The sequence below is a fragment of the Protopterus annectens genome, chromosome 1.part0, assembly GCF_019279795.1.
Source record: "Protopterus annectens isolate FY-2018-M chromosome 1.part0, PAN1.0, whole genome shotgun sequence".
Lineage (NCBI taxonomy): Eukaryota > Metazoa > Chordata > Ceratodontiformes > Protopteridae > Protopterus > Protopterus annectens.
In genome coordinates this window covers 1,388,314,034-1,388,331,983 of record NC_056725.1, presented here as the reverse complement: position 1 = coordinate 1,388,331,983, position 17,950 = coordinate 1,388,314,034, and the positions used below count along the sequence as shown (strand labels likewise).

The 17,950-nt window shown below is 40.0% G+C and overlaps 1 protein-coding gene across 1 annotated transcript in view; it reads left to right on the top strand.

Annotated features, from left to right (window-relative positions):
- MDN1 (midasin AAA ATPase 1) overlaps positions 1–17,950 on the top strand; it is a 3,484,183-nt gene that overhangs the window by 1,734,421 nt on the left and 1,731,812 nt on the right. Inside the window, exons 41-43 of the mRNA XM_044071809.1 lie at positions 1,564–1,653; positions 1,763–2,026; positions 11,789–12,059. Of these exons, the coding sequence (XP_043927744.1) occupies positions 1,564–1,653; positions 1,763–2,026; positions 11,789–12,059 (625 nt within the window). The remainder of the gene's footprint in view (positions 1–1,563; positions 1,654–1,762; positions 2,027–11,788; positions 12,060–17,950) is intronic.

The following is a 17,950-nucleotide window of genomic DNA, read 5'->3' as shown; positions in this document are numbered from 1 at the left end:
GGGTAATGCTGGATTTACCCACGGTTGTCTTTGTTTGGCCACTCAGTCTTTGCCCTCGTGACCAAAGCACACCAACCGTGGGTAAATCCAGCATTACCCACACCCAGGCGTGGGTTATTGCTATAGTAATGCTCTTCTTAAACACGCAAAGCAATGTGTAAGGTTAATTCTACATATTTAGAGGTTTAGAAAGATTTTAATATTCAATGTCTGACAAATTAGCTTGCGGTACATGAATGTCCCCACGTTCTTTTTGTAAGTAATTTTTAGCGAGGTTACTTGATTGGTCAGGTTAAAACATCTGTCTGCTCATGTAAAGGTCACTAAAGATGCTACTAATGTAGATTCCATTGATAAAGGTAGCTTAACAGAAACTGGTCTTAGGTCATTTTTTGTTCCTTGATAAGCAGCTTGAGTTTGACAGTGGCTCAAGTTTGATATTTTATGTCTGCAAAAACTGTTTTCCCAATCCTCCACTTTTTTGTTGACTCTGTATTCATAATCAGCTCTCCTCCCTGGTATCCCTAACTGTTCATTCATTACCCTTTGGATGTAAAAGGCAAGGATTGTGCTATCTGTGGATGTACTTTGTTTACAGCCTTAGCCCACCCCTGATGGTTCACAGGCTGTCTTCTTATATGGGTGTTTGCGGACACATGAGGTGACTGTAACTGCCTCCCAGGGGAATGTGCTTATCCCAGGGCACCACTCTTCATAATAACTGTGCCTGCTTCCATGGGTACATTGCCTCTTCTGAGTTTCCCACCCTGCTAACTGCGTGGTATATAGTGTTGTGATGTCTAGTATTCTAACCAACAGTATGGCAGCTATATGCCTCCCCAGCACATTTCCTGTCCATCACCCCTGAGAGAGGTGAGTAGGTGTAGCCCTTTTTTTCATTTTCAACCCTTCATTACATACATGTACACACAGAATGTTTGTGCTTATGTAAATTCCATGAGTGACCCCTTACCTTTGTACCTGTTTGCTTCCTCTTGAAAGTGTAGCATCTGTTGCAGCATTTACATTGGTGCTACCTCTGCTGATATGTTGTACTGATGTTTTTGATCGAGGCTCTGGCCTAATGTTATGCACATATCTTAACTGTGTATTTGTTTAATGGGTTTGATAGTGTTATGCATAAATCTTTGTAACTGTTCTGTATTGACTGTCCTTAATAGTATGTTTTAAGCCCATGTTGTGGCTGAACCCACTTGCTGGGTTAAATGTTTAAATGTGCTTTCCAGTTGAGGGGTGTGGGATTAACTTTGCATGATTTCATGTATATGGTCCTGTGTTTATCCAGGGTGTATTTAGTCTTATTACAAGAATTTACAAATATCACCTAGTTTTCATTGTCTATCAGATGGCTGCAGTTTAATGTTTTAGAAACCAGCGTATTTAAAACTCGATGCCTTTTTTAGAAAGCTGTGAGAGTAATGTCAGAATTAAGCAGTCCTGTTTTACACTTTGTTATAACACAGATAAGTCTTTGTTTAATATTCAGAAGCTTAGTCTATTTCATCAATTTCAACATATTGTATTACTGTACTTTTTGTTTAGCTCCTTTCCACTTATAAGGAAGTCTTTGGAGAAAATTGTATTCCATATACAGGATCCAGGCAACTGTTTGTAACGCCTTATAATGTTCAGGTCAGTTTCATCCAGCAGAATGCTGAAAAAACATCTGAAGTGTTACATTTTATCTTTTGGGTAAGTATTGTGGTTTCACTTTATATTGTTTTCGTTGTTTGTCATACAGGTTGGATACTCCGTCCTCCCACGTGATATCCATATTTCTCATGTTTCAAAGAAATCTCTGTCTATTCTGCACCACTCACTTCATCCATTGGAGTCTGTCATGAAGTGTGTACAGATGGGTTGGATGGTAATCCTTGTAGGTCCTCCTGCCAGTGGTAAGACAAGTGTGGTTCAGCTGCTTTCCCTTTTGACAGGCCACAGACTAAGGGTGATGGCAATGAACAGTTCAATGGACACTACAGAGCTGCTTGGTGGGTTTGAACAGGTAAGGGTATTTGTGCAATGATAAATGCTTGCTGTACACTGATTTCATTATTGTGATGCTTTATTTTTATATCTAAAGTAGGATGCTATAAATACGTGTATGTGCATAGAGTTGTCTGTGTATCTATATCTAACATAGTTCTTAATTGAGATTGTCTCAGCCTAGTCCATTTTTAGCAGAGTCTTTACAAGAAAAGTTACAAGTATGTATGTAAGAAAGCGTAAAGAAAGTAGACAAACCTTCATTTATATTGATTAACAAAATCAGAAAGCAAGTAACAGCTGAAGTCCTCCCATGTTCAAACAATATTCATATGTCTGAACTGACAATTCCTGTTTATTGCTTGAAGGTATGTGTGAGTTTGTGTCCATGTGCTATGCAGTGGCCTGGCATCTTATCTAGGATTTATCGTTTGCCTTGCACTCACTGATTGCCGGAATAGACTTTTGCTTCCCTGAGGCCCTGAATAGGTCAAAGTGAGTATTGGAGAGTGAATGAATGCATTGTGAGTGAACAGCTGATGAACATGGCTAGTAAATATTGAGCTGTGACACAAATACACAAGGACTTGTGACATGTGTAACACTGCTACTGTCTCATTGAATACTAACATCTAGAGTATTTATAATATGAAACTGCATGCAATTTCAATATCAAATCCAGCGATAACACAGTTTGACTGTTGGATGGCCTGCAATACTGCACTTTTAAAGATGGTGATTTCATGTCATGTGGCAGCTTGCAACATATTTTACTTTAATAAGAAGGATATGTGGCACTACCAGTGGGATTTTGGAACTGATGTAGGGTTATGAAGTTAGGTGTCCAGTGCAGATTATACTGGTTCATAATCTCAGTCAGTGCTAGTTACCTAAGGGAACACAGCGCCGCTTATGTATATGTGTATACGCACATGTGAAAATACTAGCTGAATTAATAAAGATACTAGGGTGAAGTCCAACTCTTGTAGGCTATGAAGTGTGGTAAGTTGTGGAGTGATGGTCCACAGCAAAGACTGCAGTTATTTTGTGTTACTCTTAGTTTATTGTGAGTGGGAGTCTACAGAATGATAGACATGAGCAAAATATAATAGAGGTATAGTTTGGTATGTACAGGCTCGGGTCCCAACTTAATAGCATAGAAGCTGTAGTCCTGTACAGTTGGACCAACTTTAATTTTTTTCAGCATTAACCTGTTTATTAAATTTGAATTTATACAGGGCTGGTCCTAGGAGCCGAGTTAGAAAAGACCTCTAGTTATCGAGAGATGTTAATGCAAATGTACCACAAGTGGAATAATAATTTCTAGCTTGATGTTCTTATTAGACAATGCAAAATGGTTGTACTGCTAAGATGAAGACCTTCTGTGTGTAACATGTTTTGGTTATATTATAAATGTATTAAAATTCATTATGTAAGTTAAAGCGGTATCAGCTTAGTGACCAGTTTCATATTACTAGAGCTTGCCACCATATTAATATGCTGAAAAGGAATTTCTTCCTGCCCAGGTAGCCTACTCAGACCATAGGATCATTGGAAATTACTAGGCTATTGGACCTAAAGCTCTTACAAGCCTAGCCAAGCATTTAGCCCATTTTCCAACAAGTCAGCGCCCTATGCTGCTGTCCAGCAGGGACACAGGTGGAATCCCAGGGGTGTATTTACTGTTTCCCATCCAGTTATCCAGGTTGCGCTTAAAAAGATTTAATGAGGTACTCTGCTTTACGTGGAGAGGGAGTCTGCTCCACAAAAGAGGGAGTCTCTGGGGCACAAATCTGTCCTGCCAATAAGTCCTATTGATGTCACAGACCAGGTTGAGGTCGCACATGCGGGTTATTGAGTGGAGTTTGATTGCAAACAGCAGAGGCCTTAAGACCGATCCCTGGGGTACACCACTTGTTATGGGTCTAATACTTGAGGTGGCTTCCCCTATTTTGACTAGGTGGGTTCTGTCAGTGAGCCAGTTTGCTAACATATGGATTGATGCCTAGTTGAGAGTGTTTATCTATTATACCTGAGTGGGAAATAGTATCAAACGCTTTGACCAGGTCAAGGTAGGCGGTGTGCACCGTCTTCCCGTAGTCTGTGACCTTGGTGACTGTCTTAAAGAAGTTGACCAAATTTAACAAGCATGACCTCCCCTAGACAAAACCAGACTGTGTTGGATCAAGTGTCTGGAGGTTGCTAGTGTCCTTGTTAATGAGGCCCATGATAATCCGCTCCATGGCCTTGCAGGTCAGGCTAGTTAAGCTGATGGGTCTGTAATTTCTTGGATCAGTGGATGCTCCACCCTTGTGCAAAGGGATGCCAGTAGCTGTCCTCCACTCGGCTGGGATGAAGCTGGTACTCGGGCTTTGGTTGAATAAGGGTGCCTAATGGTGCTGCAAGTTCCTGCCAGAGTTCATGTAGGATGCAGCTTGGGATGTTATCTGGTCCCATGGAGGCTGTATTTTTTGCCTTTGAGAAGGCAGTGATGACTTGCTCCCCAAGGATAAGGGGGGGCAAGTACTGGGGATGTCCTGTTTTAATAATGGGGGGGGGACAAAGGAGTGAAGTTTTCACTGAACCTGTCTGCCAGCAGGTTGGCTATATCTACAGCGTTTTTGTATGTTGTGTTCATAACCACCAGTTCTGAGCAGATCTGGGTGCTTTCCTTGAGATTGCAGACATATGCGAAGAAGGCCTTATGATTGTCTTAGTAGATGTGGCCAGTTTGGACTCGAAGTTTGCTTTAGAGGATTTCACTAATGCTCTTATTTGCTTGTTCAGGCTAAGGAGAGATTGCTACCAATTAGGTGCCTGCTCCTTCTTGGTCCTGGACAGCAATTTGTTCCTGTTATTATAGAGTTTATTGTAGATGTCAACCAGACAGGTTTACTCTTCCTTGAGGGGGATGATGTTCTCTCTGGTATTCTTGATTCCATGAGGCTATATAAATGCTCATATATAGTATTTGGTGTAGGTTTGGACATATGTGCCAGTTCCTATGGAGGGGGAGGGGGGTGTGAAGCTGTTTATGCCTTACCTCAGGAGTTGTAATCAGCTTTGGAGAAGTTTTTTTTGTTTGACCCTAGTTGGGGGGTGGGGGTCGGGAGAGATGGTGACTTTGAAAGTGACTGCTTTGTGATTGAATCTTACCAGGGATGATGACACTGTAGAGATGCTGCAGTGGTTACTCATGATGGTTAATACAGAGTCCAAGATATTTTCACCTCTTGGGGTGTCAACTAATTGGTCCAAGGCATTTGCAATGATGAAATCAAAGGAATCTCTGGGTATTTGTGTTTTGGCATGAGTATTTCTTCCAATCTATGGTTAGATAGTTAGTCGCCCAAGATCAGGGTAAAGGGTTGAATCATGATAGATTTGAAGAGGTCCAGATAGATGGGCTGCGTATCTTGAGTCAGATTTGGAGTCCTGTAGCTAGCTATGATTTGAATAGGGGTCTTGTCAATTGTTAACTGCACCTGGAGTGTTACATGTGCGTCATACAGTTTGACCAGCCTAGAGATGTGTACGTCTTTTATATATATTGCGACTTCATCTCCTTTTGTTTTGCTGCCCATGGTTTGGGATCTGAATGAATGATAGGATGAGTAACCTGGTATGGCTGGGGTGCTCTCAGCACCTTTAAACCAGGTTTCTGTGCTTGCACAAATGTCAGCTTCTTCGAGAGTTGAGTGCTTGCAATGAGTGCAGTTTCATGTTTAGACTCCTAGCGTTTAGCAGCATGACCTTTAATTTACATTTTGATGAAATTTTCATGTTGGTAGTTTTGAACTCATGGCATTGCCTAAAAAAGGCACAGTGAGGGCGGTAAGAGCCTTTGCCAGGAGCCTGAAGCTCAAGGGAGACAGATGCAGGCCATCTCTGGCAAAGTATCGTGGTTTGTCAATCATGTCATTCCAGGCTCTCATATACTGGATCCCCTTGAAATGACATCAGAAACTAAGCCAATTGTCAGTCATTTTCTGTTTGTATTGAGGCATCATTCTGGGTGATGGTAGAATGCTGCTTAAGGGTAGGAACATACAGTGGATATAAAAATTGTACATATCCCTTTTAAATGCTAGGTGTTTGTGATGTAAAAAAACGAGACCACAATAAATAATTTCAAAACTTTTCACACCTTTAATGTGACCTGTAACCTGTACAATTCAATTGAAAAACAAATCTGTTAAGGGAAAAAAAATATAAAAAATAAACTTACGATAAGCTGGTTGCATAAATGTGCACACCCTTAAACTAATGCTTTGTTGAAGCACCTTTTGATTTAATTACAGCGTTCAGCCTTCTTGGGTAAGGAGTCCATCAGCATGGCACATCTTGACTTGGCAATATTTGCTCACTCTTCCTTGCAAAAGTGCTCCAAATCTGGCAGATTGCAAAGGGCATCTCTTGTGCACAGCTGTCTTCAGTTCACCCCACAGATTTTCTATTGGATTTAGGTCTGGTCTCTGGCTGGGCCATTCCAAAACTTTAATTTTCTTCTGGTGAAGCCTTTCTTTTGTTGATTTGGATGTATGCTTGGGGTCATTGTCTTGTTGATAGGGGAAATTCCTCTATCTTCAGCTTTCTAGCAGATGCCTGAAGGTTTTTGGCCAAATGTCACTGGTATTTGGAACTGTTCATAATTCCCTCCACCTTGACTAAAGCCCCAGTTCCAGCTGAAGAACAGCAACCCCAAAGCATGATACTGTTCACCGTGGGGGTGGTGTTCTTTTGGTGATGCGAAGTGTTGTTTTTGCATCAAACGTATCTTTTGGAATTGTGGCCAGAAAGTTCAACCTTGGTTTCATCAGACCATAACACATTTTCCTACATGCTTTTGGGAGACTTGATGCATTGTTTTGCAAATTTTAGCCAGGCCTGGATGTTTTTCTGTGTAAGAATAGGTTTCCATCTTGCAACTCTACCCCATGGTCCAGACATATGGAGAATACAGGAGATTGTTTTCACATGTAGTACGCAACCAGTACTTGCCAGAAATTCCTGCAGATCCTTCAGTGTTGCTGTGTAGGTCTCTTGGCAGCTTCCCTGACCAGTTTTCGGCTCGTCTTTTCATCAGTTTTGGAGGGAAGTCCAGTTTTTTGCAATGTCACTGTTGTCCCATATTCCCTCCACTTTTTGATGACTGTCCTCACTGTGTTCCGTGGTACATCCAATGCTGTAGAAATGTTTTTGTACCCTTCTCCTGAGTGATACCTTTCAACAATGACATCCCTTTGATGCTTTGTAAGCTCTCTTCGAACCATGGCTTTTGCTGTAGCTGGAAACTGAGTAAATGTCAAGAAAATTCTACTAGGACAGCTGAACTTTATTTGGAGTTAGTCTCTTTAACTGATGGCAGGTGTGTCCCCAGGAAGACTTGAATGCTGTAATTAAATCAAAAGGTGCTTCAACAATGTATTAGTTTAAGGGTGTGAACACTTATGCAACCAGCATATTGTACGTTTTTTTTTTATTTTTTTATATTTTTTCCCTTAACAGATTTATCAATTGAATTGTACAGGTTATAGGTCACATTAAAGGTGGGAAAAGTTTTGAAATGATTTATTGTGGTCTCATTTTTATAAATCACAAAAAACTGGCATTTTAATAGGGGTGTGTACACTTTTTATATCCACTGTACCTGCCTGGGATGCATTCACCGAGCTCGATCATGTCTGTCTTCATGTAGTCCAGGGAGGTACTTCTCAAGTCATTCACTCCAGCATGGACAATGACAGAGTCATAACAGGTACCTATTGAGAGACTTGAGTGCATTGGTGATGTGGTGGATTCTGGCACCCGACAAACGACTAACCATGACTTTCTCCTTATCCAGCCTGGTGAGGGGCACATCTGTGTGAGTCTGCTATGACTAATATGCTATGTTTATGTTTAGGCCTTTGTGGCTGAGAGACAAGTGTGTGGACTAGGTGTGGTGGGCAGTGGATTTTGCATGTGTTTATGCCTCAGAGGTCTCTTTTGTTTGGGTATGGTTTTGTTGAAGACCTCCACCTCCACATATGTGGAGGGGTATTGTGTGTAGGTGTGGATGGTGTTTGTAGTGTGGTGTTCGTGTTGACAACCTTCTCAGTGCCAGATATACTGATTTGTCGAGGAGAGAGCAATGATACTAGGTGCTTGATGTAATTGCATCTCTCACAAATTGTGTTCCTAGGTGGTAGTAGTAGAGGGTTGTCCGTGTACATGAGGCAGTTGCAACACTGTCTCAGGATGCACATTTCAACCAGATTGGTAGGAGAAAATGTATAGAATTGTCCATCCATATTTATCAGAAACTGAAAGAGCTAAGAGGGTAAAGGGAGGAAGGTCTGAGAGTAGTACTACTAGATAACACAAGTACTGCTAAGGGAAAATTTGTAGCTGGAATTCTTAAAGGGTTAAAAACCATGCAGCTTAAGCTCTGGATCCAGCAGGCCTGTATCTAGACTATGCTACTCAATTTTAAGGTTAAGAACACAGTAAAAAAAAACTCAATGAAGCACAGATTAATCACTTATAGTCAAGAACAGAACTCGCAGTATGAAAAATAAACAGCAGCAAAATGCAGTTTAGCAGTAATTCATTGCAATAGATAGCAATGAAATATAGTTAATCAGTAGATTGCTTTAAAACAGTAGCTCACAATCACAACAGTAACAGCTCAAGTAAAGCAGCAATTCAGTAGAGTACTGCCATCAATTTAATGAGGTTACCAACAAGTTGTAATGAATACAACAAATTAAATGCAGTTGAACTCCTAAGCACAGGCAGCAAAATGAAGTAGGAAGAGGTACAGGGTTTTTGTTTAGTAGAAAGTGAGCAGACAGAAGATAAGATAATTCAAGGTTGAGAAGCTAAAGGGGTGGTCCTTTATAAAGTTCTGACTTGTAAGCAGTAGAATGAGCTGATGTAACTGGGGGGAGTGTCCAGTATCACCTTTATAATAGAGGCGGGCAACTCAAAGCCACCAAGCGTTAAAATCATAACATCAGTTGGGCAGGTGGGTGGAATCTAAAAAAAAAAAAAAAAAAGTTGCACAGATTTGCAGTAAAACAGAATTGTAGAAAAAAGTTGAAGATAAGCACTTACCTTTTTTCAGTATTACAGCAGAGCAAATGGCCGAAGGCCTATCTCACTTCAGCTTTGAACAGCTTGAGCAAACAAGTACAAACTGGTTTAAAACACTGGCTATTAAAGGTAAAGAAACAGAAACCAGCCAAATTATCCAATCAAAATTAAACTGTCTCAGGATGCCCTGAGACACAGGATATCTTTCCTCCCTGGTAAACAAATGTAAAATAAATAAAGTAAGTGTTGCAGGAATGCTTCTAGCTAGATCGAACCAGACAGTTTCTCTCCCCCACAAAGAAACAGCTAGGCCTTTCTAGGCAAAAGATTTCACTACAATCTCCAAAGGTCATAAACAGTAACAGATATTCAGTTCTAACAGACAACAAAAAGGAGACTGAAAAACAATTGCACAGATTAAACAGGCAGTAAAACAGAAGTACAGAAAAGCAGAAGTGCAGAAAACAGTTGAAAATAAGCACTTCTCTTTTTCCAATATTACAACAGAGCAAATGGCAGATGGCCTATCTCACTGCAGCTTTGAACAGCTTCAGCTAACAAGCCCATTAGTTCCATAATGGTAAGAGTTGGATGGTAGGGAGCAGGTTGGCTTGCTAGTCCTACTGCGCAACCTACTCCTCCTCTAGTGCAGCGTCCTTGCCCCCGTGGTGTCTCTGCGAGCATTACTACGTGTTGCCTGCTACCTCACATGTGCTTCCGCATACTGATTTGGCCACATGTGCATGCATAGTTGGCAGCTTATGCTCATAGGCTTGTGCTCCATGGGTACAGCACCTAGTGCTACAACTGGCTGTCACACAACTGGTAAGCCATATCCACTTCCTACCTCCCCAAGTAGTGGTGAGTCATCCAGGACTGCTCACTGCATCTGCCCTAGCCAACTCCATCAGGCATCTGAACTACAAATTGAACTTTGATCACCTGTGTTGTAATCAGGCCTTTATCCCTCTATACCACCAGAGCAGTCTTCAGATAGAACTTTTAAGTGCCTCTACACAGCATGTGTTTTAACTCAACCAACCATGCATAGCTTACTCTTTTCTTTTGGGTAGGAAAGATGTCCACAGCAGTAGTCATAACAAATGGCAATAAAATAAATGTATTCTAAGTTGGGGAGGGTGATGGTACAGGTAAGAGGGTGCCACCACACATGGGTACAGTTTAATGCTCAACAAGTAAATGCTGTGACAGAAGCTTTAGGGCCTGGCACTTCTGTTCCTAGGGAAAAGTGCCAAATCATTGAAGGGTCTCTGCCCCCAATAAAAGTCTTTCAGCTTTTCCCAGTTAGGGGTCACCACAGTGGAACTCCAGTCCGCTAAGTATGCCAGGCACTAAATAATCCAGCTACTGCTCTGCATAACATTTCGGCATGAGCAATGTACCAATTCACCAGAAAATGTTCAGATTAGCTGATTACAATAGCTCATTGTGCTAATTTTATAATTTTTTGAGTCTGTCCTCTGAGTTTGTTTGCATGCACTGTGGTGATTGCACATTGAAACTCATTTGCATGTGATTAATACAGAGCTATTTTATCTCTGATATGGTCTCGCTACAGGTCAGTAAATCACCCTCCCCATCACAGTGCACTATTTATTTCTAAATACCACTCCCTGAGATCTGGTGAATTCTTGGTTAATATTTAAAAGAAATTAATTTCTGTCCTGCAGTGTGTCTAAACTTTGTGCACCTATCTGCTCTTGGAAATTCTGGCAGTAACTTTATCCAGCATGGAGCAAGATTCTTAAATGAGGCCACAAGAATAGCTACCTTAATTGTCTTCTGAAAAAAGACCATATAGTTTCAATACATTTTTCTATTTTGCTTTTATAGGAAACTATTTTACTCTTCACTTAATTCCATCATGTTATTGCATAGGGAGAATTTTAAAAAGTCTTGTGAGTGAAGAAATTGTTCATTATGTTTCATGAAAAATGTTTTTGATTTCATGTGTTTGTAGCTATCGTTTTGTCTTGTGTCTGCAGAATCATTTTTCCAGCTTTGCATACAAATGCTTCAGACCTACGAGATTTGGACACTAATGGGCCAGAATAGTTTGGTCACTTCTGTTTGTTCCGGTCAGTCAAACTTAGCATTTTTACAGCAGTGTTCAGAGAAGTAACGAAGAAAAACAGACAGGCACTTAGTATCGGTCTTTCTATTATGATAAGATGTTAATAGCCAGTAAACAAGGTATTCCCTTCTACCTAGTCCAAAAAGGTGGCACATCCATGGTCAGTACTACATTAGAAGGCCCACTGGAGAGAGAGGATTTAGTTTGTGATAGAAAGGATAGACTAAAACTCATTTATTTTTTATAATTTTTGGAAATGAATGAAAATGTTGAACAGGCAAAGATAAATACGAGAATAAGATTAGTTGTAAAGTACTGAATGGGGTGTTATAGTTTGCAAATACTAATCAAAATGAAAATGTGATTGCTGATAATTGCTTGAGTGTTAGAGCACAAACGTTTTGCATACTTGATGTATTTACTCAGGGTTTGCACACTTCTGGTAAATGGCTCATTATACTTCGGAGAATGAATTATTATATAAAGTGTAGTAAGCTGGTTACAAATCCCTACCTGTTTTCCTCTTTGTAAATTATTACACTAGATTTAAAGGCAATTACACCAAATAGTTTGTTTTCAGCTGATTATACTGTTTCTGAACTCTTTCAGGCTGATGTTCTGCGCCCATGGCTGCATATATTGGAGAAAGTGGAGATGTTTGTGTACACTCTGATAAGAAACGGTCTGTTGTCAACTGATGTTTCCTGCGAAGATACTGAAGTTCTGCTTCGTGTCTGGACCTCTTTTAGCCATGCTTACAAGAAAAATTTGCAAGACTACCAGGAGATCGGGGTCCCCACTGAAGCCGTAAACAAACTGGAAGGAATTATATTAGTCATTCAGAGACTGAATAGCAAACTGAACTGTTTTTGCAAAGCAGGTATGTAAGTAAGAAGTAAACAATACTACTTAACAAAACATAGGCTGTTTAGCTTCACTGAAAAGTGAAAATGTGTATTAACATTTTTAGTCTTGCTATGAATAGTGTCTGCTCTGTCAGTTATAGTTGGCACAATTTGTTTTAACTTCTGTACCTATGGCAGCTAGGTATAGAACATTGCAGAAACCCAGCCCGTATCAAGGATACAGACCAGTGTAATTGTGATAACCTAGAATGAGCAGTGGGCAAAAAGGGGAGTTAACTTTTAGCGCATTTTTTCATTCATCATCTACATACTAAATTTAGTTTAAGGTCATGGAGATTTGGAGCCTGACCAGTGCTTTGATGGGAACAAGCCAGAGAAATGAATCTTGGATGAGATTTCATTCCACTGCAGGATAAAAATGCCCACCTGTGGGCAATTTGGTGGATTGCTTTTATACAAGTGGCATGATTCTGGATTAGGAAGAAGACTGGATAACCCATTGAAACTCAAGTGGATGCAAGGAAGAGAAGTGCTTTAAGAATAGGTTAGCTCAAAATATAACATTTTGGCAGTTGCTAGAAAAAATCTGTTCATTCAATGTAGCATTGTCGATGCATTTTATTTAACAAGTACAAAGAATGACTTTCAGATGCCTCTGCAGTTTTTTGCATCTCTGTTTGATATACACACTAATCTCTAGCTTTTGTGTTTGGTGTATCATACCTCCCACTGGCTTAAATAATGGTTTGTCACCCTAGGAATGGAAGATACATACCCTTCCTTCCATTCCCCAATTTCTAAGAATCATGCAGTGTGGATCTCAGTTTTTTAAACATTTGTTAACCATTTGAGCCCACTGGACACATTTCCCTTTTCAGGGAAAACCTAGGAATGCTTCCTGGTTAAGTGAGTTGCTCAGAGTCAAGTTGAAGGTCATGAAGAACTCAAGGTCTGTACTTTGGGCTGTAGGAAGCAGTTCATTAAGAACTCTTAGCCAGTCAAGGTATCCAGTGTTAGAAAGCTCCTGTGTTTGAGTTACAGGCAGAAATCGTTTGATTTTTTTTTGTGGCTGCATATTACGAGCCAGGACCTGCATAGGCATCTAATGTGTTACTAATAACACCTTTATTAACTTCACACAGTGACATGAGTACACATACAATTATAGAAAAAAAAAAAAGTAATTTTAAATTTTTTTGTTAACTCATTATGTATGTGTTTCCTTTAATGCTTGTTCTTGCCATTAAATTTCGTTCCTGCTTAACAGAATTCTTCACATAATAGCCCCAGAATTTCCATTTATTTCTGTGTAGTTTGCTCCTTCCATTTTCTAAAGATCCAGCATGGCATTCACTATTTCGTTTTTGTTTTTCAGGTTTTCATTTCCATTTTCTAGTAAATAATTTAGGGCAGCCAGAAGCATTAACCCTCTGCAAGACATTTCAGATCCTGTGTCCCAGCTCAAGTGACTCATTCGCTTAGTTACAGCCATTTGCTCCCCCCAACATTCTCACAAACTACTCTGTAAGGAATTTTTGAAATCTGCAAACTCGTTGCAGTCCCCAAAAACATGTTCCCAGTTACCACTCTCTTTTCCATCACACTTTCAGCATTTGCGATCTGCCAGAGGAAAAATTCCCTGCAGTCTGCTTGTGGGATAAAATATCTATCTAAATACTTCCGAGCAAAAATCCTAAACCTACTGGACTTTGTTAAAATACTCTGGAGCCATGCAGATGTCCTATCATTGTTCCTGGTAAATTACCTTCACAGTCTTTTCTCAGTCTTTTTTAATTTTCTTTGATTGATTATTATAGTTCTTGTGCAGTATTTTATATGGCATGCTAATTATCCCTTTTTTAACAGCAGCTTCTATTCTAGATGACTAAAAACTCTACCAGTGCTAGTCTTTCACAGTTATCCCTTTGTTTGCCTATATTATAAATACTTGGTAGGGAGGGCAGTCTTTAACCTGCATTCCAAATTTCTGTTTGGTCTCATCCCACTCCGATACCTTTCCCTGTCTAGTTATTTGTTCCCAATACCCCTGTTCCTTTCCAGCCACCATCCTGTCTCTTTTCTATACTCTTTCTTGGTATTTATTCCTATTGGCAAACCCACCTTTCTCCACTCCTGTATTGGCTTTGATCTTGCAATACGTATTGCAACTTTATGAAAATAATATTCTCCTTAAGGATTTTCATCCAAAATTCTGCTCTTTATTCCTGAACTCTACCTTCTCCCCATTTCATCATCATCCCATTTCACTTTGATTTATAGCTTGCTTATGTTATGCATATGAGCCTTACCTGTACAGCAGTAATTAAACCATCTTGTTCTGTGGGCAACGTATCCCACTTAATTGTCCTGCCTTCTTCCCCACTCAGATAAATTCAGTCATTTCTTTTATTATTATTCACAGTTTCATCTGATAAAATAAGCCTGACCTGTATAATAAGTCTAAAGTGACTAAAACATTTTCACTGTTTGTGTCTTACTACTGTTAGCCATAATCAGGAGGTTCCTGTTTCTCAGCTTTGTCTTTTAGTTTCCACATATACTTAGCAGCCATAACAAAATCTTTTTTAATCCACACACCTAAATGTTTCCTCATGTGTCCCCATAAATGTTGGGTATTGCTGATTAATGTTCCATCCCACAAAGACTTGAAACTGTCAAAATATTTCACAATACAGAAATATACTTTTCTTGATTTATGAAGTCTATACTATTGGCAATTCAAGCTAACTTATCTTGAGTGCTGTACCAGCTATTTCCTTAAAATTTTGAGCAGGTCCCTTAATTTCTTTGCCAGTGGCACCAAATGTAAAGCAGATAAAGTGGAAAGTGGACACCCTTCCCTGGTTTCTCTCACTTGGCAAGGAACGCTCACACCTTAATTCTAGTCTCCAAGCCTTTCATATGTACTCCTAATTAATCCTGTTATTCTATCAGGGAATTAAGATGATGATTATTGTCCTAGACATAAATTCCAGTTGCCTCTACAGAATGCATTCGCTGCATCAAGACCCACCAACTGTAGTGTCGTCTTACATTCTGCTTCCCTCTGACTATCACTGTTCTGTTAATGTTGCCTCATATTTGCCTCCCCTCCACAAAACCACACTGACTCAGCTCTTATCACCTTTGGCAACACCTTTGCTGTTTTAAGATAGTATGAACAGAAAACACTTTGTAGTTATGGTTTAAAATTGAATGGGTTTATATGAAGCTGAGCCTGAAGGATCTTTACCTTTTTTGGGTAACACAGGCACTACAGATTTTTTTCTAAGATTCTGGTGTTTTCCTCCTTTTAAAATGCTATTAAATAAAACTTTCCAGATCTTTATCACTTTCTTACCTCCTAGCTTCCACAGAATGCACTCTGTTTTTGACATTTCCCAACTGATTGATTTGAATCTTTCAACTCTTACTGGCTTAATTATTAGTCGTTTAGCCTTCATCTTCCTCTAACCTTGGCATAACTAAGTATTCTGCAAGATTTACATTTGCTCCTTTTCTTTGTTTCACCATTCATCTGCTTTATACAACATTTCATAAAATTTCCAAAATATCTTGCCTAGCCCTGTAGGATCTCTGGTTACTTTTCTTGCCATAGACTCACTAAGTTTGGTGACGGCCCTTTCCTACTTTCTGATGCTCAAGACGTCGTGCTAAAAGTTTTTGTGTACTGGAGTTATCAAAAATAGTTGTTTACCAGCAACCTTTCTAATTTCACATATTATCCAAATGCTCCCTTATTTTCCCATTAATGCTCTGCAGATACTTCTCTTCTTAATGTCAGATTCCCCTTATTCTGGAATGCTTTTACTCTGTCTTCTAAATACTTAGTTTTTTTCTCTTTTGCAATTCTATTGTTTTGAACTCCATTTTCGTTTTATCCTACTCAATACCCATCCCTTTTGAAGCCAATTTCTGTCTTCCCTATTAACTCTCAAATAATTTTCACTGCTCATTGCTTTAAACACCTTTCTTTTTAACTAGTAGGAAAGTGCTATTGGTTCATTTTTTACTCCATTACTGTATGTTTTTATCCTGGTTTTGATTGGTGCAAAACTTTCAGTTAAGAGCACATGCTCCTTTGAAAAATAAATTCTGTCCAGTTAAACCCAATTAATTGTACACTGGGAAATATTGAGCTCTGCCTGACTTCCTACTACTGAATTCGTATCTTTCATATGAAATATTCTTATTTGTTTTCAGAAATCTACCTTCTTTTGTTATCTATTTCCCTCGGTTCCCCTGATACATCCTCACTACTGCAAGTCAAGTTCCAGTCCCCAGCTATAAATAATATTCCCTGATGAATGCTAATTATTTCTCCCCGGTTTTCCAGCTACATAATGGTAGTTATTTGTAGAATATAAGTACATGCCAGCATGTCTACTCCCATTGTCATCATCAGGCCTCCCTTTTCCCATTTTCTATATAGGGTCAGAGAATCATGTTAACTGTCGCCATATCTCTTGATTCAGTGCTGCACTCCTGCCTTCTTCGACACTCATGCTTGACTGTTGCAGATCTTTTTTCACACAATCCATCCACCTCTTTGCTGGACGTCCTTATTTCCTCTTACCTTCTTCCTGTCTGTCCCAAATCATCTTCACCAGATTGTCTTCTGCTTTTCTGCACATGTCCATACCACTGTAATCTGTTCTCTTTGATCTTTTCTACAGTTGGAGCTACTTTGGGTTCTGCTGTTATGTCCTTATTTCTGCATCTGTCCCACAGAGTGCATCCTACCACCCTTCTCAGGCACTTCATTTCCATCACCTCTAGCTACCACACAGTAGTACTTGCACCTTACTTTTCAGCTTCTTTGGCATTCTTCTGTCATAGATTACACCTGGCACTCTGTCATTTGGCTGCAGCCCCTCTGATTCTAGCTTTGACCTGTTCATTCAGACTTCCCTTCTCCTCAACCACCCCCTCCCCAGATACTTGAAGCTATTTACCTATTCTACTGTCTTCCTGTCTCAGGTCTCAGCTTCTTCTGAGTTCCTTGGTTTGCTGGCATTTACCACTGTCTTATCTGTGCTTAGTTTTGAGTGTGCCTTCAGTTTTGCATTCCATTGCTGTATACTTTTGCTAGAGTTCCTGCTGAGAGTGCCTGTAATGCCACATCATCTGCATAGAGCAACTTTGTTGATCTGTCCCCTCCAACCTGTTTGCTAATGTAGTCCATCACCAGTATGAACAGCAGTGGTTTCAGAGCTGAACCCTGGTGTATACCTACTCCCACTGGGAACCCCTCTGTAAGGCCAAACACTGTTCGTACTTGAGTCATTGGGTCCTTGTACATAGCCTGCATTAATTCTACCACTGTTTCCTGGACTTCAGAGTACCTCAGTACTGCCCATATCAGCTTTCTCAGGACCTTGTCATATGCTTCCTCCAAGTCTAGGAATGCCCAGTTGGACTCTTTCCTTATCTCTAGCTTCTCAACTCTCTCTCTCTCACTGCAAACATCAGGTCAGTTGTGCTTTATCCTGATCTGAATCCGAACTGCTCATCTCCCATCTTACATTATACTACTGTGCATATCCATTTATCAGTCACCCCTTATAGAACTTTCATACAATGTGATAGGAGTTTGATTCCTCTGTACTGCCAACACTTGTTGATGTCCCCTTTGTTCTTGTACACTGGCATGAATATGCTTATTCTCCATTCATCTGGGATATGCCTTTCTCGCCACACTATTAGTACCCTCAGAAACCATTTCTCCCCATCTCATCCAGCATCTTTATCATATCTGCTGTGACCTCATCTGAGCCTGCTGCTTTCCCTGACTTCATTTTCCGTAGTGCTATTCTTTCTTCTAGGGTAGGCTTATCTTTTTCTCATCATAGGCTGCTTCTGGGGTAGTATAGCTTCTGTGTGG